Source organism: Centruroides vittatus, unplaced genomic scaffold, assembly GCF_030686945.1.
Source record: "Centruroides vittatus isolate TY-2023 unplaced genomic scaffold, ASM3068694v2 contig_299, whole genome shotgun sequence".
NCBI lineage: Eukaryota > Metazoa > Arthropoda > Arachnida > Scorpiones > Buthidae > Centruroides > Centruroides vittatus.
Window position 1 is genome coordinate 1,785,635 of NW_027121909.1, and position 27,923 is coordinate 1,813,557.

A 27,923-nucleotide genomic window follows, 5' to 3' on the forward strand; every position below is an offset into this window, starting at 1 on the left:
TACTAAAACTTTTCAACGAGTTAAATAAAAACGTCTTTGTCGATTAAAAAAGATTACGGGAGTAACAGGTAACCCGGATTCGCTTTGCCCTCAAGATTCTATCGAAGTAGGACGTGCCACTTGGCCGATTTTACATTTTTAACCTAACGTAAGTGTCATCATGTGTTTCTGAAGTAAAGGAGTTTCAAGTAAACCACTCGGACTAAAGCAGAGCATGTGAGTATAGTTCGTCTTAAAACTAATATGCCTATAAAATAACTGATATAACAATCTTAAAAAAAATCGACATTTGCTATTACTTGATAAAGGAAAAGACGTTTGGAATAATGGTAAATATGTTAATAATTGTTATTTACTAAATTACTTCTTCTAATTTATATACTGATTACATTAATGAATATATTAAAATATAAATATTCATTTTTATTTATAATCCAATATAACCACAGTATAAGGCATCGCTATCAAATTATGCAAAACTTATAGAAAACGTATAAAATATGACTAAATATTTTCTACTGCAATGTTAATAATAAATTGTTTATTGTCTTTAAAATTATACGTCTAATTAAAAGAAGAAATAATCGATAGATAAATTAGGCTACATTTTTAAAATATGGACAAGTTATATAATGGATAATTTTAATTAAAATTATATGAATTTTGTGTTTAAATTTTTTTTAGCATTTAATCTGAAACGTCATATTTACCTTAAACTTTAAAAATAATATTTTTTTATTTTAAAATGTATTTCAATTTATATTTATTAAAAATAAGGACAATTTAGATGATTTACCAATGGGCGGATTTGTTCTTATTTTCTCATGCATCTAGGATTAAGTTATAACATATTCAAAAAAGGAACCATACATTTGTTATTTATATTTATAAAACCGTCACAAAAAAAAACATTTATTACAATTTAAGAAATAAAAATTTGTAACTTTGACATATTGCACTCGTAAATATTAAACATTGATTTATATCTAAAGATAGGCATATACAGTATATTGTATTTTAATTTTAAGTGCATAAAAATAAATACATGCATATGTTTAAATATATGTAAATACTTATTTATATATGTTTAAAATTGGAATATACATTTTTTAAGGTTATATTCTCTGCTTTATTTAAAATAAAAATAGCAATTAAAATCATATATTACATTAATATATTTAATTTTGTATATATATAATATTTCATTTTTAAATCAAACATAAATAACAAAATGATGCGAATAAAATTTAAAATCCTTCTAATATTAGACTTAATTATTTATTTTGCCTTTACTTTATATGCCTTATACTATTGACGAATGATACAAAAAGAAAACAGTTTTATTAAATAATATAATCAAATTGATAAAGTAACAGAGTCAAGTTTTTGTGAGGGATTGATATGAGAGTAAAATAGACAAAACTAAAAAAAATAAATAAAAAATAATAAATTAATAAAGCTTCTTTTTCTGCTTGGCTAATAGGTCAGACAGAAAATAGAACATGCGGTTGACTCACTGCACTGAAATGACGTAGGTAGACCAAGGTTACTAGGTATCGAGTGTAACTATCCATGTTTATTTATTAAAAGATGCGATAATAACTGCTGTGGATGATACTGACTTTTTATTTCGATTCGCGGTCACTGTTTTAATCGTTCGATAAAAATAAAAGTAATGCGTTCTCTATAACTTTTAACAGTATTAATCGCAGAATTTATAATATAGATTATAATTTCTATAATTAATATTGTTAAGGATGCATAGTTTATTGACAAAAATATATTACAAAATTCGAAATTTAATTTAAAATTTTTTAATAATTTAATTTAATTAACGAATGTGTTTAATACGATGATTTTAAAACTATTATTATTTTTTTATGTATAGGATAACTCTGCTTTGCACATTTATTGTCGGTGTTCTTCTCATCATTGTCAATTGCCATCAAACTGCACATCATCATACAAAAACTTTAGATTCGCAAATAACTAGTCAAATTTTTAATATAGCACAACAACTTCTTGGTACGTATCCTTATTTTAACATATATATAATATATACGACTGAGATTAAATATCGCTGAAAGCAACGTTACAGAATAATAATTGTATTTCTGTGACTGCTATTGTTTGCTTACGTAATTTATGCAAATAAGTCGTTGACCGTAGTGAAATACGATATTGCTTACTCAATTAATGTTATATTTAATTTATTCCAATAGTAATTTTGTTGGAATAAGTCATATATAAATATCAAAGTGTGATTATTTCTTATTTACAATCTTTATTTATTTATTTATTTGCTGTTTCGTTCCGTAAATATACGAAGATAGTAAAGCTTAATTATTACAGATGTTTTTAAGACATAATTATGTACTGTAATTATTATTTAATTCGAAAATACTGTTAGTTATTGTATCAATAACTCATTTTTATTCTTTAATCATTAACTAAATTTTCTACAAATCTGTTTGACGAGTATTATATTTTACTAGCCGCACCTAGAACTTGTACCTATCATGGTAGCGATTATCCTTGCATGCTGGCTGTATCCTGTTGGATTCAAGGAAAGAAAGCAATCGACCTATGCAGTGGAGGAATGTTCTGGAGTTGCTGCATCCCTAGAAATGCCACACCAACCGGAAACAATTTAATTAAAAATCCAGGTAAAATAAGTTTATGCATGATTTAATAACGTAGTGACTTGATTGTAAAGGAGGAAATATTTTTCTTATACATATATAATAATCATAAAAAATGCTGAAGAAACGAGTCTTCATGTTTTAGATTATACTGGTTATTTAACAGTAATTTTCATATTGTTTCTGTATTTTAAATGAATTATTGACCGGTTTATCTTTGTCTCCAGCATGCGGAAAAGTTTACATCAGAAACTCGAAAATCATTGGAGGAGAAAATGCTGAGTTGGGAAACCAACCATGGCATGTAAGTAGATAGACCTATGTATATAGCCCATGAAAAGGTTTTAAACGGGAGTCAAAAAATAAAATAAAATAACAACTAAATAATCTGTAAATATAAATTTAAATAAAATATTAAAATAATCTGAGAAAATATACAAGAAAACAAATATGAATGAAAAATTCGTATTAATATTATTTCTCTTCTTGCGAAATCGTGTATTATGAAAAGTTATAGGTTCTTTAATATTAATAACTTATTTTGTTACAAAATATATTGTCCATCAGTTTTAGGCATGTTTTATAATACGTTATAAACATAAATTAATTTTTTTTGCAATAATATATACACTGTGTACAATAAAACTTACTAATTGAACTGTTTTGGTCAGTATGAAATCCGATCTTATTTTTAGAGTTAACATAATAATAATAATCACATCTATATTATTTTTTAAAATTTTTATTACTCAGTTTCAACTTTAGAGAAAAAAAATAATAAAAAATATTCGACTAATCTCTTTTAAAAACAGGGGGAAAAAGCTATAAAAATTAATACTTTTATATTTAATTAAATGTATGCCACCACTTAATACTGCAAATAAATAATTACTTATTAAATATTGAACTAATTATTGATGAATTATTACGCTTATAATAAAATACACAAAACAATATAACTCGATTCTAGAAATGAAGTTTTTTAAGTCAGTCATTCTTGTCATTTCCTATATTTTTTTTATTTGGCAAAATATAAAAATATACAAGAAAATAAACGACCTGATATGTAATTGTATTTGCATGAGAGGAATTTTAGAAATGCTAAAATGAACGTGACCTATAAATTTATCATTTTTTATGCAGTAGGTCTATGTAATATAGAAAGAGGTAAATTCGTTATTTACTATATTCAAGAATTTTTACATCTGTATAATAGTGTTTTAGTAATCTAATATTCTGTTAATAAATTCTGTATAATAGTTACTAAAGTACCTAGATATCAGAGTAGCGACACACGAGTCATCACCGCCATGTTCTGTCGCCTGTCATCACGTAGTATATGGGTTTATATTAAGAAATGACATTTCTTAATGTAAACCCACATACCACGTGATGACTGTCGACAGAACATGGCGGCGATGACTCGTGTGTCGCTACTCTGATATCTAAGTACTCTAATAGTTACCATCTGAAAAAAGAAATAAACTTCGAAATGGCAATGCTGAGAATATTGTATTTGATGAACATTAATTTGAAGATATATCTTTACATCCTCTATTTATTACTATAATTTTTAAGAGTGTAAATTGTATAAACTTTGTATAATTTTCCAAAAATGATATATATAAATATATATAATACTTTTATAATTTCGTAACATATTTTGATATAATTATTAAATAACATTTAATAATTTTGTCTGCAATAACAATCAAATAATAGGAATAGTTTCTCATAATGAAATTTATATTAGTAAATACATAAATCACTTAATATTAAATATAAAAGCAAAAATGGGATTTAATAGTCTTTACTTCACAAAAGAAATAATATTTTTTTTTTTTTATTTCATTGAGGGAAGAACAATAAAACCTAATTAGAGACATGGTTCTCGTAAAAACAACTAGAAAAATTAGAAGTAGATTTTAAAACGGGCCCCTGCTTTATTATTTTTACATCTCTGAAAAGATTAACGATAATATAAAATTAATGCTTAATGTGAAATTTCTAACTTAAATGTTTAAATAAAATATTGTTTTAAAACTTGGAGATAAAACAAGAAACATACATTAAATGATCATATACTTTTTTTTATATTTTATCTACTTCTAATATTTCGATAGACAAAGCAGCATTATTTTCACTTTGTCTTTTTATTTACCATTTACTATATAACTATAAAAATATAGATACAGTAAGACCCCGCTTAACGCGGGGGATGCGTTCCTAGACGACAAAGCGCTAAACGAAACGGCGTTATACAAGATAATTTTAACATAGAGTACATAGGGATAGGGGAACACGCGACCAAAAATAAACAGTTTTTTTTTTTTTTTAATTTTAAGTTATTTTTATATTAATTTGTATAATAATATATGTTAAATAACACATAAACATATTCACGCAGAAATGTAAAGTTCACTTTTTGTGACGAAGGTCCTGGCTCTTTTGAAATTCTTGGTTTTTTTTTTTTTTTTTTTTTTTTGCAATAAAGTCGTGACGTTTCATTTGTTGCTTTTTTTTTCTTTTGTTAAGCAAATGTTGGTAGCAGGAAATCACATCAAAAATGCCTCGTTTTGCTTTGGCACTCCTATCAAAATCTGGATCGTTCGTTACAATTTGACCAACGATTTCGGTTATCGTTACCGGACTTTTACTAAGAAAATCTGTAAAGAAATTTTTTGGGTTCTTCGTTTTCAGAATCTCTATTTTCCAGTTCTACACGAATTCCTTGTTCTGCCAGTTCTCGAAGGTCGTCGTTGGTAAGACTCTCACCAAAATCCTGCAGTAACTTCTCAATATACTGCTCGTCTACATCTCCTAGTCCTGCTGTATATATTAGATTGACAATTTGGTCAACCTAACGATACGCGATAGGCCGTTCTCGATGAGAATTCTTGGATACTTTCAGCCACAACTTCTTCTACACTTCGTTGGTGCATTTATCAATTAATTCTTGCCAAGCGAAGCCGATATTGCCTATGGCATCCATGATGTTATATTTTTTCCAAAATTGCACGAAACAAACATCAATTTAAAGAAAGTACATCTTTTGGTCATCTTTTGCTGATTGGTTCGTGTTTGGGAATAATCGTATTATATACGAATCAATGAAATGCCGCGATAATTTAAATCGGCGTAAATTTTGAGCTTTTTTTTAGGCTTCGAGCAGACCGCGTTATATCGAATCAGCGATAAGCGGGATCTTACTGTACTTCCATATGAATTACATTGTATATAAAAAATCTTCGGAAATATCCCCCATAAGAACATTAGTGGCATAACTAAAATGTTAAAAAAATTAAATCTAATTCATTCTTTGAGAACTATGGTGATTTAAATTCCTGTTTTTAAAATATGATGTTTAAAGCAATTCTATTTTGAAAATATCTTTTAAAAATACAGGTAAAACAGTGAAGAAACGTAAATATTAAAAAACGAAAAATATTTTTACAAATATTTATTAGTTTAAAAATATATATAAGCTATATATAAATAAACTACGAAAAATATGTTATAAAATTTTGAATGATTTTCCAAAGAATTTTTGTTAAATGATAAATTTGCTTTGATATTTTAATCATTTATATTACGAGGAGCTGGATTCATGTATTATTTAATATTCATATAAATATTTTTTCAATTAATTTAGATTTTTAATTCTTTATACTTTATTAATTTATTATAGGAAATATTATAATAATTGCTTTATTTTTCATTATAAAGTTCTAATATACAGTAGGCCCTATTTGTCATAACAATGCCAAGTATTATTTTGTCGTAACAAATTTTTTCAATGGTGCAGGTCAATGTGACTAATTCATTTAAACCTTTTCTCAAAAATATAATGGAAATTAAAAAGAAGTAGATCAATATTTTTAAATTCGTAAAGAAAAAACTAAAAATTATAGTTATGAATAAATAAGAATTTTAGAATGTATAGGTAATAAAAATAAGGTAATTTGTAATAAAAAATAATCGAAAGAACTAGGCCCGAAGCCATAATTCGGCTACATTTACGTCTATTTATTCTCGTAATAGATTGTCTGCATCACAGATTATGTTTATTGGTTATAAAATTTTTCATTGCGTTTACATTATATACTATGTAAAATAAAAATAAAAATTTCAACTCTCAATTTATTTTTTATTTAATATTTAAGTACTTTATACTTCTTCGTAAATATTAGTAAATAACGTAATTCATGACAATCTCGTTATTTCAGGTAGCCATAGTAAAACGAAGTTTATTTTCTACAAAGATATCTTGTGGAGGAGCTTTGATTCATCAAAAATGGGTATTAACGGCAGCTCATTGTGTTTACCGGTAGGTTTCTCTAATCACGATAACGTCAAAAAGTATACTTTTTCGCTACTTGTAGATAAAGAACATAAAATTTCTCTTTACTCAGATCTCCTGCATCATCACTTAGAATTCGGGTAGGTGAATATGACACTAAATCTCGTTCTAAAGATTATCCCCCCGAAGATTATGGCGTGAAAAGGAAAATCGTGAACGAAGAATATGAGGCACTAAGCTATAAAAATGACATTGCGCTTTTGGAATTATCTCATCCTGTTGCATTTAGAAAACATATAATTCCAGTTTGTTTGCCAAAATTTGACGATAATTACACGGGAGAAATGGCTACCGTCACTGGTTGGGGTCGGACAGATTTCAGTAAGTTTAAAATAAATAATGATAAAAATATTTCTTTTGAAAAGTATTTAAAAAAATCTAAAGTAAATATTAATATCATTATTTAATTTTACTAAATTATTTTTATAGAAAAGAAACTAATACCGAATGTTCTTCAGAAAGTTAAAGTTGAGGTGCTGGATAGTGAAGAGTGCCAAAAATGGCTCGAAAAAGCGGGTAGAAAAGAGACTGTCTTCAACACTATGGTTTGCGCAGGGTACAAAGACGGAGGAAAAGATTCTTGTCAGGTGAACATGAATTTTAATAATTCAGTAATTATAAAAATATTCTGTTTGTAATATATAAATACAAGAAAAGATTCGTTCGATTACGGTTTGTTAAGTTTTATAAATAATATATATACTACATAGATTTAATTATAATCTATGCTAAAACCATATTACTTATTCTATCTTTATAGGGTGATTCTGGTGGACCGTTGACGGTGAAAAAGAACGGGGTAGCTACTTTAATAGGATTAGTATCCTGGGGGGTAGGCTGTGCCAGACCTAACTTACCGGGAGTTTATACAAAAATATCACATTATATCAATTGGATAAACGTTTACGTCCATTGATATCCTTATTTATTGGAAAATATGAAAAATACATAACTTCAAATGTTAATTTTTGTTAGTTCACTAACAATGACATTGATTATATCAATAATACAGTAAAATGTTAGTGTATGAATTTTTGTTAATTTATATTAAATATTCCGTATAGATTTTAATTTAAAAATTCTTGTTTTTATTATAAGAATTTTCATAATTTTTTAATATATACTTGCTTTATATTATTATTATTTTTGAATTAAAATTCTTTTTATAATTTTATATTAATTCATATAAAATTATAATTAATTTATATTTACTAAGTTATGATATTGTTATAAAATAAAATGGTTATTTTCCTACTTCGTGATCTTTTTAATATTGCTTTTGATTTATAATTAATGTAATTGCTAGTCATAGGTATAGATTTTATTTGTTCTATTCGTTTCTCATAATTTTCACTATGCGAGGAATGCAAATGCCAATATACTTAAGAGTTGTTATTCATTTGAGGACTATAATTACTTCAAGCGAGTAGTAATTATACATGACATTCCGGATAACGTCTACCAAACTTTATTGAACTGTTTGGAGTAGAAAAAAATATTATGTGATATGTGTGAGATTCTCGGCCACTATAAAAATTAGACACGTACAATACGAATAGTCTCTTATGTACAGTATATTAGCACTTTGATATAAATCCATTATAAATATTTTAAACAAATTATACAGGTTTTTTTTATTGTGTCATTGAACTTATTTGAGTTACGAATAGATGTTAATATTGTTCAAGTAAGTATCAATCTGTTTACCAACCAAATTAATTCAAAAGGAAAATAAATTACAATATTTATATAAGCAAACAGTTATTTTGCATATGTAAAATATTAATTTTTAAATCAATTAAAAATGTTTATTTTAAAATTAAATATATAGAGAGTATTACAGTATCATGACAAAATTATAATAATTTCTTTTTTTAAAGAACTCCAAAGAATATATAAATAATTTAATTATTAATTACTAGATAGTTATTGTAATCCGACGGCTGTAATCATTGTGTTGCTGTTGTATGATCTAGAAGTAGTAATTATCATTTTATATTTTTGTTTAGTCGACAATAATTAAATCTAAAATATATTGCATATAACATCCATACCATATCCTTTGATGAATTATCATTTTTAAAAAATTTCATTTTCTGATTATTTTTTCAAATATATTATATTCAGGTTTATTTCACTGCTTTTACCAAAATCAGTATTTTTTCTTTCTTATAAATTTTTCTTTCTCTTAAATAATAAAGAGAGTGAATTTTTACTCTTCTTAAATTATTATAAGGGTCATTTTTATTCGTGTATTAGGGATTATTCCGTATTTATAGAGTATATAAACTTTTTCTATAAATACAGAATAATTGAAAGAACAAATATTTTTGTTTTTTCAGATAGCTTATTAATAAAATCCTATATTAAACGTTTTTTTAAACACTTCTATATTTACGTTAATTAATACATCTATTCATTCAAACAAATTCTTTTTCTTGTTAGTTCTGTTAAGTATACGTGTATTGTATTTTCACGCTGCCTTGAAAAGTATATTTTTAGTAATTATGATAATTAATGCATAGTTCGAATATGCTTAGGAATTGAAAAATATTAATACATTATTTTTTTTACGTAAAATAATTCAAGAGTACGTCCTTGAAGTTCGGTACACGTTCTTAGAACATCTTGCGTATGGAAGCAAGATATAAATCAGCATCAAGTCTTTTTTTCAATTACAGTTTTATAAGTGTGATGTTTCTTAGAATATCGATGATATTCATTATAAGCTTAATAAAAGTTATAGTCCTCCATTAATTACTTTTATTATTCTCTGAAAGAGAATAACTCTCTTATAATGGGGCAATAAAGAAATCTAAAAGTTTCATAACTTGCAAGAAAGTATATTCAACTTGGAGCCATCAGAAACTAGAAATAGTTTGAAGTGAAAAATCTAACAGTTTTTATCCATTAAAAAACAAAGGAATGTTTAAATGAACGGTTCTACGTTTAAATGATGATGTAATCTAATTCTAAAGCAAATTAATGACATCAGGATACAAAGATGCGTAACGCCTTTTTTTCCTGTAAGAGAACAATTATTTTCAATGCCACCGAAATTTTTCATCAAACAGATTTTAACTTTTATTGTTAATAACATGAAATTAAAATTTCGTTCTACGTTTAACAAGTTCAGTTAATTAAAAAAAAAACGCCCAATGAAATTGGCTATCATTAATTCACTCGGCAAAAGATTGCCTAAGGGTCCGATCTGTTTATCAATAAAAGTACGATGCTTCAAAGTGAAATGAAACGTGACAGTTATGCTAAATGTCAATAACTACGTTATTCTAATTTATCAATAAAGTTAAGAAAATTGATTTTAGGGAAAGTTTTTATTACTCGTTTAAATGTATCGAAAGTTCTTTGTAAACGAAAACTTTTTGCAAAGACATTTACCAAAACTTAATTCAAATTAATACCTTCTAATTAGATTCATTGTATAAACTTATTAAGGTTATTCGAGCTATTGTTTTTACATTAACTTATGTTGTACGTAAAACATCTAAATTTCTCTTAATTTTAGAAACAAGATTCATCTTTGTTTCTAAAAATACTTATAATATATAAACATGAAATGCTTCCAAAAATACAGATTATTTCATATTAACTTTCGGCCAGTGACTACGGTATAATCAATGGGAGTGGAGCAAAAACTAGTTCAGACTTCTCGTCACATCCCGTGGCTACTGGTTAACCTTGGAAAAAAACAAAGACTTCTCAGTCTTCTCTTTCACGGTCAAGGTATTCATCTTTGCATCCTTACGTATTCATTTGCTGTTTTCCGGATAAATTAGATGTTGGATGAAAACCTGACCGTCAAAATTACTTCCAAGGCCTCAAGAGGGGTGTGGATGGTAGACATCGTTAAATATCGATGTCATCATTGGGATACTCGCAGATTCTTGGCAGCGATTGACATAAGTGAAATTAGCAAAACTTCTGAGAGATAAACTATCTATTTTGATTTTAACGCTATGAAGTTTCTCGGATGGCAATTGCTGTGTTGTTGTGGATTTGTTTTTACTTTAACCATGGAAGATGAAAGTAAGCATTCTTTTTTCATTAAAATTTTAAAATGACATTCTTTAATAGAATTTTTCATAAAGAATTTGTTAATCTTCTCTTTTATTATACAGCATTTTGTAATGATTATTATTATTATTATTTTTATTGTAGAAAATATTAAAAGCTTTATAATTCTTAATTCTTCTAAGAATTCTAAAACATTACAATGAATACATAATTATAATGGAAATTAAATAATAGTTTCCTATAGTATATTTTTACCCAGATGTTTATTTTTTAATTTTCTAACGAGATCCAATATAACTTGAAAAAAACCTGTTTCAATATAACTTATATTATTTAGTAGAGTATCGAAAATCTTGAACATGTATATTATTATTTAAAGTACTTCCCTTCTCAAACAAGTTTGAGAAAAAAAAATAATTTTAATGGCTCTTAAAATGCATAGAGATGACTTTAAAAATTTTAAAGCTATTTTACTATGAAGAATACAAAGCTATTAACAGTCTAGTACGAATTTATGTGTATTTTGAAGACTTGAAATAACAAATAACATTTAAATTTTAGATTACCTAAAAGAACTTAAATTATTATTAACGTTGCAAACTTAATTCAAAATGTTTTGTATTCTACAATGAAAAAAAATTAAGTTATTTCGTATATATTTATTAAATTTTAAATATTATGGAAAGAATAATTAATAAACCGATTTCCTAAGAGATTTTTAAAGAAAGGAACAGCTTAAATACATTTTATATATGAACATACATGGAGTACTTACGTATAGGCCTATACATATATATAAATTGTATTAAATATATAAGAAATAATGCTGATAAAATAAATTAAATCAGTTTAATAACAGAAATAGCGTCAAAACAAACATTTGACTTTAATCATTTAAAAAATGTAGTCAATATTTTTTCTTTTTCTTTCTTCGAAGGTCAACATGGATGAGAGAGATACAGTATCTATATTTCATACCAACATTCATCTTATAAATAACCCAAGTATGCACGTGAACCGTCCGGTCTTTTTACATACGTTGCATAATTTAAAATATTCGATTAATAATTAATTATATTTAAATTAATACTTAGTTATTAATTATTCAATACTCAAAAGCGAATGAATGTTTCCCATACTCACATCATTTACAAAATGAATGTATGCACGAAGTATAGATATATCTTAAAATTAAAACATTTAATGAAAGTTCTCAACAAAAAACAATTTAATAATATACTTTATGAGCATAAAATATATTCAAAGAATATTTTTTACAATATAACAAAAACTCTTAAGTGATTTTAAATATGTATTTATTCGCATTAATTTAGTTTCAAAATGAAACAATTAGTTAAAAATTGGCTCAAAATGTATTTATTTTGCCTTTTATCTTATTTTTAAAATCATTAATATTAAACACAAGAAGGATAGTAGCACATCCCCATAAAAAGTGAGCCTGCCCGGGCCTCTGAGAAAATGTACGCAAGGTCTATATTTGACACATTTTTAAAACACTAATTAAGAATACAAATGATTCAGGGTCATGAATTCTAGATAGTTCATTTCCCTTTTTTTTTTTTTTTTTTTTAGATTTAGATTAGAAAGAAAAACACTTAAAAGGTCATTATGCAGAGACTAAATCAGCATTTTGTAGTTCAACTTCTGAGTCTATCTGCAAATAATTGACACTGGATAATTCATGAAAACGTGCTTGAAATCTATTTATCTAACACAAATAAATTTGCTACATTCTATTTCTTTTTAAAGTAAATATCGTATGCAAAATTTAATAAATAAATAATAAAATGTCATTTAGAATCAAATCCCTCGAGCAGTTAAAAATAAATTGTATATAATAATATGCCTACAGATAGATTGTAATAATTGGACTTGATTTGTGTTTAGTTCCCGTCGTCAGTACTGGAAGCAATGTTACAAAAATGCTTTTAGGTAATAGTTTTATGATGTAAAAATGTAATTATTAAAGTTATTATATTTTGAAATGATCATTAAATTAAATGTTAATGTAAAACGTATTAAAAGAAAATCCTCTGAATTATGTAATATTCAAGCGAAAAATGTTGAACAAAATGTCATACACTGAGATTTAAATACGATATTTTAAAAGTTTATGATTTGTATGTTAATTAAATTAATAAATCCCAAGCTTACGTTCTAGCTGAACGCGGGCAGTACGAAGCCTGCGGTGCGATGTGGTGGACGTTCGCGATAAAACTGGAGGAACAAATGAACACGTCCAAAGTGAGCACGACATGTTGCCTTGCTGCACCGCACAAATGGTTCGAATTTAAAATCGAATTAAACTATAAAAAGTTTGTAGTGTATCGATAACATCAAGCATGTATAGTCGAAGATATTATCATTTTTATACGGCGAAATGCCTTTTAATCCGCTAATAACTGAGGGTGCAAATGATGAACCAATAGACCTAATAAATTTGTCCTTTAGAACTCTTCTCTAACCTCTTTTTTTTAAAATATTTTTATTTCATTAAACTATTTTTTATTAGTAAAAAAGAACGTGCCCTCCAGTGGCCGAGTGGATAAGACCACTGAATGCTGGTGGGTTCAGAGGTCTTGTCGTGATTCGCGCCTCGCCAACAGGCCGGCCACTTGGAGTTTTCCAGGTTTTCTTCTCGTTAATAACGTTTAAATAGGGACCAATTTTCCATAAAAGACCTCTTTGCAAGCATTCCCCCTCGGCAGATCGCTTATGTATCTTAATCGAACAAAACCGAACCGAAATGGAACGTGCCGTCGATGTTCAGCTCGGAAAGACTATTAATAAAATCGCTAATAACTCACTAAGGAGAAGTATTGTAATTTACTACCTTCGATTTTCCCGCAAATATCTGCGACGCATGCGTTAAACGCAGTTCCCTCATTGTACGCACTCTCATTCAGCTAGAACACCTTAAGTAAGAACTGTATGAACTCGAGGACTTCTTCACAGTAAGGTATTTTGGCGGAACATCCGCATTTATCTTTTTTAGCTTTTAGCTAATATTTTATTAAATATCATATTTATATCATCATATCACGTAAAATGATATATAAAAAATACTATTTAAATAACCTGATAATATTTGGTGAATTTTTTTTAATAACCAAAGAATATTCATGTCCAAAGAATAAGCGTAACCATTAATTTAGCGTATATCTAAGAAACTAATCAGAACAGCGTAAAATGTAACAGACAAGCAGAATTCTTTGTGCAAAAAAAAATTGAAAAGTAGACATTTAATCTAGATTACGTCAAACAAAAAACATGAAAAAGTGCTAAACATTGTCGTAAATCTTTTTGAACAGAAAGGATTAACATGCTATGTGGTTGCCTTCTGCACGCACACAAGCTGCGCTGCAATTGCTAGTGCTTGTTATAGCGATGTTTATCAGCTCTGCTATAAAGTTAATACTTGAACAACAGCATCTTCCTCCACTAGTATGTTGAACAAACATTTTGAAGCTCCAAGAATATTCTTGGTGGAAGCTGACGGAATGCAACTCATCCCTACAGCATCCAACATGTTCTCTGGGATTTATGTCCAGAAATCTTGCTGGGTCTGCGATAAATATCTTCACTATAAAGAAAGCCATTGGCGACTGCAGTTCCACGAGCATTATCGTCTATGAAAAAGAAATTAGCATTCACAGCATATCGGAGAAGTCTCACATGGGATTTAAAAATCTTGTCTCTGGACCTTCTTGTAGTAATAGCATTCCTTGCAAAAATATGGAAATGAATGCGGCCATTAAATACAATGCCACCCCAGACTATGATACCTCAACTACAAACTAGTCTGTTTTCACACAGGCGGAGCTGGGCTCGGTTTTGTTTCCTGCTGCTTAATACATTGCGCTTAGCTCTCGTGTTATCATGCCACTTCATTGCTAATAAACTTTCACATTTTTTAAAAGTAGAGGATTGTATTATTTATTTAAATAAATATTGTTTTACATAAAGGATTAAGTACGTAATTAATGTTTTAATTTTTTTCTAATATGTCCACATTTCAGGTTACTGTTTGTTTAAACATTTAAAAAATGTAGCCAGTATTTTTTCTTTCTTTTTTTGAAGGTCAACATGAATGAGAGAGATATCTATATTTCATATCAACATCCATCTTATAAATAACCCAAGTATGCACGTTTTTATATATACGTTGCGTAATTTAAAACATTCAATTAATAATTTATATGATAATTAATTATATTAAAGATTAAATATGTAATTTTTATTATAATTATACACAACTTTTCTAATATATATACTTATCAGACAACTGTTTGAAGAAAAGAATTAAAAAGAATAGCTCCTACAAAATCTCTTATCATTGTGTTCTAAATCCCTAAAAACACCCCTGAAAATCGCGAGGTCTATGGGTTTTATACATATTTATTTATTTAATGAAGAAATAGAGCATTCATTTGTATATGAGAGCAACTAATTATAAGCTGATAATGAGATGGTAATGAATAACATAAAGAATAGAAATTTATTAATATTAAATATTCTAAATATAAAATTGAATTGTTCTTTTATAACCTAAACCTGTTGTGATAATTTTGTTGAAAACACATTTACAAATTTTCATGCTTTATTATGTAATTATATAAATTACAATATTTTTTAATTTGTATTTTTTCACTTCTGCCTTCTGGGCACTAGGGAGGTTTTTCCCCCATGCCCATTATGGGTTCTGCCAGGCTCACACTGGCGGCCGGGTGGCGAGGTATGGGATCTGACATATCTGGGACATACTACCCCGAAAAGTTTCTGGGGTTGCTCACCAAAATTCGATCCTGAGCGAATCCTGCTGAGCGGTAAGTTAACTGTTAGCCTTAACTGCCTCGACTACCCGGCTATCTCAATTATTATATTTAACATCATATATTACACTAAAATCTTTATAGAGATATTTAGAATAAACATTCATAAATATTAAACTTTTCTTTAAAAAGTCATGTTTTAACATTGACAACGCTATTTGTATTAGATATTTTGATTGATTATATTAGAAATTTTCTGCATTTAAACTTTTAGTAACTAATAGAGTTTGTTTTGAATGACGAAATAGAAATAACGATCAGTAAAAAATCCAATTTAGTGCGGGAAAAGGTAATATGAGACCCCACTTTTTGCACGATTTGTTATGAACTATAAGCTCATGTTTTATTTTCTGGTACGGTTAGCTGTCTTTATTGCTTACCAATTTCTAATTTGAATTCACAGTTTTCCACTTACAAGAAAATTTATATAGAAATAATTGAAAAGTACAATTGAGGCATGAGTCACAAGGTACTAGTAACACGGACTTCATTATTTTGGAGCTTCTGTATAAGGGGCACTAATGTTATTCAATTTTGATAGTTAAAGATCGAAGGGAGGAGAGATAGAGGAGGGTTATGTATTATATCTAGAGAGAGGTCAGACTTAATGAAGATTTTACTCGTTATTAACATTTACAATTTTTTAAATTATAAAATTCATCTCTACCTTTAAAATTAAGCTTTTTGCCACTATATAATAATTAATAATATGATATTTTATTATTAAAAATATTTTTATAACAGATGGTGCCATACGCAATTTTATTTATTATGATTAAATTATTAAAATTATTCATTTTATTCTTTGAATAAAATTTCATAAAAGCCAGGAAAGTTATGCAACTCGTTGCCGAATTTTTTTATTATATAAGTACAGTACGTAAGATAAGTAATTGTTGAACAGAGAAAAGATCGATTCCAATTGAAATGATTTCCAAAAATATCTGAGAAAATAGAATAGCCAACAGAATCAAATACACGTTCTTTATCCATTAGACTGCATAAGGAGAGCAGGTTTCTTGTTTTTAAAATAATTTAAAATTTCAACTTGGATTTTAATAAAAATAGAAATGGTAGAGTAAAAACGAATATCACAATGTAAAAATAGTTTCAGTCTAGCAATAAAAGGACATTCAAACGGTGGGCATAGTTTTATTTTTGGGCTCTTTAATATTTTGAGGAAATAATAAAAATAAAACAAATAAGATAAAATAATTGTTTATAAATAATTTTTGTGTACACCAGATATATACAAGATCATTCGCATGTATTTATAAACAAAAATATTATTACAGGATATTTGATAAGTTTTGCCAATTCCATTTTGAGACCTCTTTGTCCCTGGCTTAAGTTCTGTGCACTTGTTGCGCTTGCCTATTTACGGCACTGATTATAAATAATCATACAGACACATCTCAAAAATCTTCATGACGGAGGAAATGAAAATGGGGCGAAAGTCATCACTATTTTCTTTGGAATAGCAATAACAAAAGAAAACCACTAATTACATTGATCAGGAATAAAGCTAGATTGCATAGTTTCAGTAAATAAAAAGAACAGGACAGTAAATGCAAGTGATTAGATATTAACAAAAAACAGTGGCTGGAATGAGGTCAAGACTATTATGATAATTTCGAAAAGGCTTTTTGGACATCAAGAAAAAATAAAAGTAAATGAAAACCTAATATCGATTACATTTGGCATTATGAGAAATGTCTAGAAATATGCTACTAAGAACAGAATTTCCAAAAGTTTTGGAATCGTAGAAAATGGCTATAGCATTAATATAATCTTTGTAACTGAGTTCAGAGTCAAATTTGCTTTGCAATACCCGATGTAAATACAAGTAGCGCGGATTATCAGTATTTTTTCAATATTTCTAGAACTCCTTGAGTTGATTTTTAGGCTTTTTTTTAATAATGAGGAGAACCACTTTTTAGAGTTCAAATTAATTTTTTATAAATTAAAAAATATTAGTGTGCACTGTTAGATCGGATAGGTAAAGTAGGCACCGTAAAATAAAGTGATAAAATAAATGGATTTTTTAAAAAAGAAAAAAACCGATAAGACGGAAAAAGGCAGATCTATAATATTTGAAAGTATTTGAATATAAACAATCTAATTTTAGCAACTAGCTGACACAAAAGCCCTTAAAGTGTTGGGTTAAGTATGCAAAGAAAATCCAAGAAAAATCCAAACGGTCATTTATCAGAGAAAAAAGATGACCGAATAACATTCTCTGTTTAAATCCACATAAATCTCACACTTCCATTTTCCGGTTTAATCGGAACAAAGAAATCAAACACTACTTGAGCGATATCAGCGCAAACCGTACATTATCCAAATAAGCCTATGTTAATTTCACGATGATAAGACACTTATTTCAGGATGCTTGAAATTTTTTTCAATTTCAAGCTTAATAATTTCCATTTATATCTACGATTATGTTAAATATGCTTAATTTTACACGAATTATGTCAAACAATATTCCTCGTTCCCGAGTCTCTGGTAAATCGAAATTTCGAAAGTATAGAGATTTTTTCCATAATTTTTTACGGTGGAAAATCGAACCTTGTTCTGATATAATTCAATCGCGATATTCATGTTTTTCAAAGTGCTACAAAATATCTATTTATGATTCTGAACGAAATAAAATAAAACGAAGTGCTGATTAGGTTATTCACCGACGTAGAAAAAACTAATGTAAAATGAGAGATTATTTTATAATTATTTTTTCCAATAAAATTTTCACGAAGAAATGAATTTGAGTATATCATGACCAAGAATATTATTTTGTTATAGATTGTGGCAAACGTAACATTTCTGACGAAGAATTAGATTTTAAAATAGTAGGAGGACTACCGGCACGTCCAGGAGAATGGCCTTGGCAGGTGAGTGTAAACAATAACTCGTTTTTGTCGAATTATTACATTTTTTTATTTTATTTATAACGTTAAAGACATTACAACAATAACTGTATATTATAAATAGCTGATTATTAATTGTACAGTACTTATTGTTCAAAAAATATAAATTTATTATACCTAAATTGTTAGGTTTACGTATACGACGAGGTTTACGTATTAACGTTCGAGAGAGAATTTTCGTGAGTTGGATAACACAATAAAATTATAAATGATTATACGTAATACATAATTTTCTTATTTTTTCATTCATTAATCACTCATTTATTATTCCAAACCGGATTTCTCATTTACATCAAGCATTTGTACATAAATATATAAATTAATTTGGAATAACGAGAAAACGACAAGAAAATTAACAGTTGTTTGATATTACGGTCATCGATTGTCAATTTAGCAATGATTTACTTACAATATTTTTCTATACACTAATCTAATTATCTATTAAAAAGAAAATGATAAATTGTATTCAGATTTCTGTAAACAGTTTTATGATGAACAGAAAAATTTCATTAATAATAACTTATATCTTAAAAAATTCAGATATAACAGTAAAAACATTTAGCCATAAAAATTGTTCAAGTCGGAAAGCATATAGAATAAAAACTGAATGAATTGTAAGCATAATTGCATGCCATATTATAACGTAAATTTCATTTAGCCTATCATATTAATTTTATGAGAAAATTTCTAAAAGACTTCATGGTACTTTGGTAATATTATTCTGACAAGTATTCAGCGGAGAAGAAAGTCATAGTCAATCATTATATATATTTATTTTCTTCTCTAACCAATTCTTGTTATAAACCTGTTTTCTGTTTTTTAAATAATGTCTATTTTATTAAGCTCGATTTTATATATTTATTATACTTAAATCTGCTTATATTTTTACAAGTATGATTTTCCACTTGATTAAATAGTTTTTACTTTAAGGATTTAAAATTATTTCATTTAATTAGGAATTAAATATCCAAGGTTTAATAAACATTTAAAATTTCGAATGACGCTAAAACTTTATTCATAGCTTTTATTCTTCAGTTGGATTTTAACAATATGCTAGCATTTGCACTGCTGTACTTAGACTTGTGGACTTAATAACTGGTCCTTTTCCTTCGCCAATTAATGATACATTTTAAAATGTGAGGCTGTAAGCTTTACTCTTAGATTCATAACGCCAGGCTCCAAGTTCCAGTTTATTTAACTTATGTGCAAATCCGGCCCCGAGCATCTGGATATTCTCCAAATTTCATTTGTAGTAGCTGTATATGATTAAAAAAAATATATTATTATTATACACATTACAAAAATTCTAATAAAATTTAATAATTTCACAATCTTCAGGAATATTTTTGTAATATTATATTGATTATAATTTGGTATAATCATACCAAAAATAAATAAGTTTTATATTAATACATTTCAATAGGCTAGAGAAGAAAATTATGTATTTATTTTGCAATAGGTTTCTGTGCAGTTAACACATCCTCAATATGGTAAAATAGGACATTGGTGTGGTGGAGTCCTGGTTGATAAGAGGTGGGTGCTGACAGCAGCGCATTGCATAATCAAGTAAGTATCGTTGTACAGTACATCCGTAAATAAAAACAACAGCAAATTTAAATTCTATTTAAAATTTTTGCTTAATACTTAATTTTAATAATTGCTCATCGCATTCACAATTGCAATAATTAATGCGCATCGATCACGGAATCAGCGTTACATCGTCTTATTTTCCATTCTTTTCAGAATTAATGCTCGAACCATTGCCATCTCTATAATAGTCAATTAAGGGTAAAATTCATTGAATGTTTCAGAAAAAGTTCTATCAAACTTAAAACAGATGAAATGTTTAAAATAAATTTCATTTTATGTTACTTCAAACTATTCAAAACTTAACTTTAAAATTATACAGAATTTGCGTAATAATTTAATCAGTTTTCTTGCGTATTTTTTGGCTTAAAAACTTTTTGGCGACGCTCGTTCTCACACTGCAGTTGAGACAGAAGTTGAGATGAGAAGTGTTTGATCATCTGTCGTACAACCCAGACATAGAACTGAATAATCTCCATCTGTTCACTCACTTGAAGCGGTGGTTAGGAAGACAGAGGTTCCAAACTAACAAGGGTGGAAGGCCAGCGTGAAGGGTCGCTAAATGACTTGGAGACAACTTTCTTTGATTAGGGTATAGAAAAGCTGGTGACAAGGTATGATAAATGCCTAAATCGCAACGGCGACTACTTAGAAAAGTAACTGAAAAGTGTATGTAACTTTTGTAAATAGAACAGTTTTGATATTCACTTTGTTTTTTTTCCTGGCAGATTGAAAAAATATCTCTTGTAGATGTTTACAGAATAGTTTCAGTTACGAATTACGCGAGAAAATTAATTAAATTATCTTATAACATCGTCTATGTGTTAATTTTGGATGGTTTAAAGCTTTTATTTATTTACTTTTTGAGTCTTTTCGGTCTGCGATCATAAGAGGGTGATTTTTCATATTCGTTATGGTAGGTTCTGGCCGTCAACTCACCATAAAAATTTTTGTGATAACACAAACGCTGAATATGGCCAGGGTGACAGGGTGGTGACTTTATCGTCTTTGCCATCCTGCCATTAAAATAATTAATACTCAGTTTTTACTTCCTTGAAAAAACTGCAGATATTTTCGTATGTTTTGGTATTAGAGTATTTATATAATTTATATTTTATAGTGTCGTCTGTTATGCAATGTCTTTTGAATATGTGGAATGCCTTTGTCAGCACACAGATTTCGTATATTACAAAATCCTAAAAACGTTGATGGATAAAGAGACTTGAAAAATAGAATAAACTGCAATTTAACTCAAGAACGAATACATTAATTTATAATGCAGTTTTGTATTAAAAATTAAAATAAAAACCGATTAATGCCAATTCAAATTAATACATAACTAAATTGTTTTGCTTAATATTTTAAAAAGGAACAAAGAAAAAGAATTCATTATTATTTGTTTTGGTGACCCCATTGGTCTTTAGAATAACCTTGAATAACAGAAAGTACAGTAGAGAGTCGTTAATCGGAACGTCGGTAATCGGAATGGCCGGTAATCGGAACGATTTTCAGTCGGACTGTGTCGTGCTGAATCGAACGTTTTTGATACTAAATTTACTTCTAAAGTATAATTTTCATGTTTTTTATATTCTTTAATATATTTATTTTGTTTGTACAAAATGCAGAAATAATTTTTAACGATACGATAGCCTCGATTATTATTATAAAAATTTTCGTTAGGCTTAAAATCGACGAAAATTCAACACGAAGCGATACGCAACGGAGAAAAATTCAATACGAAGCGACACGCAAGGGAGAAAAATTTGAACATCGGACAGGTCAATATATTTTTTCGTACAAAGTCGGTAATGGGAACAAATGACTAATCTGAACACCCCCAGTCCCCAATTGATTCCGATTTTCGACGCTCTACTGTATATCCGCTACTATAGAATGACTTCTTGTAACCATTCGTTTCTTTAGTACTCATAAGAAAGAAAAAGATAAAAATGTCACTCATTCCAGCTTAAATTTTTTAAAATCTTGTGTATTTACACTATTTAAAATAATAGTTGTATAATTAAAGCTTTTTCTTTTCTTATATAGCAACCTCTTCGCTTTGCCTCAACCTGTATTTTGGAAAATAAGATTAGGAGATTATCATCTCAAGAAGACAGAGGGAACAGAGTCTACTATTGCCGTATCGGATGTATATTATAATCGTTGGTATTTAGGCTATCAGAATGATTTGGCATTAATGAGGCTTTCCGAACCTGCGAAGATTGATTATTACGTGCGACCTATTTGTCTTCCCACTTCCGAGGATGGATTCGAAGACATGACATGCACCGCGACAGGATGGGGAAAAGCCGATTTCAGTAAGTCAATAAACGGGTTTGAAGCGTATGATTTTATTAGAAAATTTTATTTCATATAGCTGACATTATATCACCCAATTTGTGTTGGAGAAACATTAGATTTTACTTTTAAACGATATGTAAATAAATTAAATAATTTATTAAAACCAACTGAATTATATTTTTTAACAAGGCTAGGAATATTCTTTCATTAAAAAAAAAACGAAAAATAACTTGTTTTTATACATCAAACCATTCATAAAATTCAAAATTTACTTACGTAATCGTAAACTCACAAGATGCAGATTTCATAAGTAAAAAATGATAATGATACAAAACATTAAATAAATGCATTTTTTAAATTTAACATTAGACTTAAGCCTCTGATATATTCTTTTTTCTGTCTTTTCCTTGTTCTTATTGAATTTGACATACTTCTGGCTGGAAAAAAAATTGCGATTTATCCCATTTTGATGAAATAATTCAGAAATCCGGCGAGTTGTGAGTTTTAAATTTTCTATAGACTTTTCAGCTAAGCACGTTTGCAATAATAATAATTAATTAGATATTATAGAAAGCGGACACAAAACTATCCAGGGTCGGCGCAAGTAGGTGTACGGGTTGTTCACTAACGGCGCCAGTTAACGAAAGGCATCAAATTGTCTTTATAGTATTACCTATAATAATAAATGTCACGAGAACTACTCGTCATAAAAAATTAGAGAATTGAGGCAATTAAATTCTTGAAATTGCAGACTAAAGAAATATATTAAGCTTTTACAAGACATTGAAAATGATTTAATCAGAGGTGCCCGCAGACTAAAAACAAAAGGGACACAAACTATAAAAATGGCATCGTACATAGTACATTATATAAAATATACAATATATATAGGTGTCACAGGATTCTAAACTCAATTTTCATTAAAAAAAAAAAAAAGTTACTTAGGTGCTGGCAATTCGTTGTGGCATGCTCTGGCGGTTCTGTAGAAAAAATTTTATCAAAGCCGGTTTTACGTTCTCTCCTTTTTCTAAACCAATTTCCAGTCATTGATCGATTATTGTCTCCCGGTTTCGTCTTCTGCTGCTCCGTACTTGATAAATCTAGTTATTAATGAACTCAATAAGGTTTTTTTTAGAACTATTTAGCAAACCTGCTAAGTTGTCTTTCACTAATTCTATCAACGTATCCCGGAGTAGACTGGAGTTTTATTGCATATTTCGATCAAATTTTATACATTAAATTTTAAAATAATTTTTTATCTCTATAATGTCGTCTATAATGCTCTCTTTTTTACTCACGCAATACCCTTCAATGGGTGGCCTCGGAAAACTTCTTTATTTGGAACTTTTGAGTTTTAAAAAGAACATACAAAATTTTAATGTATTTTCGCTGAATATTTTTATTGTTCTTTATTTGTATATATTTATTGTATGCTTTTTAATGTACACTTTTCAGTGATTTTTACTGTATTTTTTAAATTTTGAATTGTTTTTATAATATATTTTAATTGAATGCTTTATAATGCTAATTTATTAATTTAATGATTGTTTTTTTATTTTATGATTTTTAATGTTCCTCTTTTTGATGTTCTTACATATGTTTTTATTGTTTATTTGTTCATTTTATGCTTTTATTTAAGGGATTTTTGTTACTGGGAGAGGTTCTTTCTTGTTCTGTCGGACATTACCTATAATAATTGTATGAAAATTAATTAATTAATTATACTATTTAAGCCGATAACTGAATTCTTTTACATTTTAAGTTAGCATCCAGGTAAGTTATTTTATCCAACTTATCGGTTTTACTATTCTATTGCTATGTAATGTAGAAAGATTTCATAGCTAATGAGCATTATCTAATCGGAAACGATCTTTACTAACAATAGTTGATGTGTGATCTGTATGAGGAAGATAGGCTACGAACGTTGAATTTTTAATCATTTGTATAGGCTGCGATGCAAGAAAGTTATGATGAACAATGACGAAAAAAAAGCGCCATCAAAAAATTTTCATCTTTGATTTGTAACTCTCCTAATATAATAATTTAGATTATGTTAGATGAAAGCATATTTCTGACAACCGAATAGAAGAAACAGATTATTAAGCAGAGGTCTTATTAGCCTGTCGCTCTGGGTGCTAATTCGAATTGGAACTTCGGAAATTTTTGTGACGATCTGGTCTATATTCAAGACATCTACATTAGGCCCCGTCTCTCACAATCCGGCTGCTATCCGTTGTGGATCTGGCCGAATGCACACAAAAAGTTTTTTTTAGTATCCGCAGAATGGAAAGAATTACAAGAAAGAAGTACGAGTATTTATAACGACAGTTTTGCAATACAAAACATGAATGCGTGCGATTATCCACTTGTAACTGTGCTGACCGGCATGCAATTTACACAGCAATAAGTTCATAAAGTTTTTAAGACTTTTTAGCATTTGGAACTTGCTAAATTTTTCCTTAACTTGACAAATGATAAATTGTAATTTACGTTTTGTATCAAGGAATTTAAGGTTTGATAATAGCAGAGTAATCCGTTATAAACGATGTCATTTTAATTATTTTGATCATGAAATATTTCTTAAATTTAAAAATGACTAGAAAAACAGAAAAGTACTTTTTAGTTACTTGTAGAAAAAAATGGCTAGTTACTAACTAATAGCTCTGTCGACTCATTCTCTTAATTATGTAAAATATATAGTTTATTGAGATATTAAACAATTATAAATATACAGGTAAATAACCAATTTCTGAAAAATACTTTTTAATCTGTTTGATGACCTATTTTCAGATAGAACAGGATCGAGTACCCTGCAGAAAGTATCAGTTAAAGTTATGGAAAATTCTATTTGTTTAAATGCCTATATGAAGAATTTCAATATTTCTATTCTGCCTTCTCATTTGTGTGCTGGAGACCTGGCTGGTGGCAAAGGAACATGCTTGGTATGTATCTATATAATAATTACAATTTCGATTAAACATAATAAAATTCGGATCAACTTTAAACTAAAAATGTAATCATTCTTATTAATTTAACGAAATCGCTAAGTATATTCATTTTATTTGCAAAATATAAAATGTTTCTCATAACTTTTCATTAAAGTTCAAATTGTTAAAATGTAAGTAGCAAATTACTCGTTATGAATTATTTTTCCAATACAATTCCTGGGGTCGCCCGGATTCTCAGAGAGGTAGGCGTTAACAGCTTCGGAAATCCGGCCTTCCACGATGGAATTTTTAGGCTGCAATTTGAAAAATTGTAGACCTATAAATCCCCACTGTCGTTTATCGGTCTGTCTGTTCTTCCTTAACCTCGAGAACGGTATCAGATAGATGAAAGTCGAGACCAGCCATGGAAAGCTTAGGAGTAGGAGGCCCCCGATTAACTATATGCGAACTTCCGAAATCACGTTATATCAATTCAAAACTTTTCCCCAGAATGGAGTTACATAGATGACTCGCAATTATTCTGTTGTTATGGGCAAAAGTATGAATGTAGACAAGACACTATTAATTTGAGATGGAGAGGATGTACTGTTTTTTTTTTTAATTAAATAAATTAAAAATTGCAGCCCGACATCGTTTTAGTTTAAAATTTGAAATTAATTAATCAATCTATTTTAATTTAAATTTTTATGTTTTATGTTGATTTTTTGTTGATTTTTTACTATAAAATTTTAACGATAAATGCCGCTGCAATAAGGAGACAGGCACCCCAAAAAGGAAAAGCGACATTACAGAAATTTTCCCAGTAGAAAGCGAATTACATAACTATGGCGTTCATTTACTTCCCTTATCTTTGTTCTATTAAAATTGCCAACTCGTCGACGACGACGTTGTATTGTTGAGCGATCAATATCTTTGGAATGAGAAGACTCATAATAAAACATAATGGCGAGGTTGAAGTCGAAGTTTTAGACGCGAAAACGTGTACGTCGGACGTTCAGCGCCGCTTTCCTGTAAGCCTAGAAGTTCGACAATGGCGTTTGGAAAGTCAGTGGAATCATGCTCGACATTCCAAACGCCATTGTCAAACTTCTAGGCTTACAAGAAAGCGGCGCTGAACGTCCGACGTACACGTTTTCGTGTTTAAAACTTCGGCCTCAACCTCGCTAATAACGTTTATTCTACACTTGACACTGAAGAAAAAGGTATAACATATAACTCCGCACTATTAAAAAATCACAAATGTTCACTTGAGGTTCTTTAAGGAATGCACCTTAACCTAGATGTTAGTGGCCGGATGGCCGAGCGGTCAAGGTGACAGCCTACCGCTCTGGGGGACCCCGGATCGAATCCGAACGGGTCGAATAATCCCCAGGAATTTTTCGGGGGGTTGGTCCGTTCGGATATGTCGGACCCCGTCCCTCACCACCCGGTCGCCCCATTGTGGGCCTGGCCGAACCCATAATGGGCCTACTAAAAGAGGCCCTCTTAGTGCCCACAGGGCGGAAAGAGTTAAAAAAAAAAAAACCTAGATGTTAGAAGTGCCAGAATAGATCTCGCTAACGGAGATTACTTTTTCTACTTCTCTCTCGGTAACGTGTTTTTTTAATCCCAAATCACTAATTCCAAAATTTCGAGTTCTGTTTGAGTTAGTACTGTATATACTGACGGACAAATAAACGTCAGATTTTGTATTACCAGTTGTTAAAGTTCCTTAGTCACTAACATCAGCTAAAAACTCTTGTGTTTTGCAATTAATTTTCGATTAGAAAGAAAGAGCTTGTTGAGATTTCATTCTCATTCTTCTTTTTCGATTTATTTTGCAGGGTGATTCTGGAGGACCGTTGCAATGTTTGATAAAGGATAAATGGTATTTAGCGGGCTTGACATCTTTTGGATCAGGATGTGCCAAACCGGGATTTCCTGATGTGTACACGAAAGTAACTTATTTCGTCGATTGGATCAAGCATATTCAACATACGCACATTGCCAGATTTTAAAATCACGAATGACATTTCAAAAGAAATTCTACCATATTGTGAAATTCAAATCAAACGAATTAAAATTTCTAAAAGTCTAGAAAGGAGCTAAATCAAGATTATAATTTTTCATTTGAAATAAACTTTTCGATAATATTTTAATCGCCATTCTAATTGTCTAATTAAATAAAATTTTATATAATCAACCATTTCGTGTTGCCTTATATTTGTTTATAGTTTTTTTTTTATATTGTATAATTTGGTAATTTGATGAAATTAAATATTTAGATGGAA

At 28.6% G+C, this 27,923-nt stretch overlaps 1 protein-coding gene across 1 annotated transcript; it reads left to right on the plus strand.

Annotated features, from left to right (window-relative positions):
* LOC136972650 (transmembrane protease serine 9-like) lies at nt 1–27,923 on the plus strand. The gene is made up of 14 exons (XM_067267251.1): nt 1–216; nt 1,889–2,025; nt 2,496–2,666; nt 2,870–2,946; nt 6,869–6,969; nt 7,055–7,323; nt 7,432–7,589; nt 7,763–7,909; nt 10,965–11,049; nt 18,693–18,781; nt 20,277–20,383; nt 22,451–22,722; nt 25,496–25,647; nt 27,477–27,923. Coding segments are annotated over exons 1-14 (1,941 nt in total). The 5' UTR covers nt 1–214; the 3' UTR covers nt 27,651–27,923.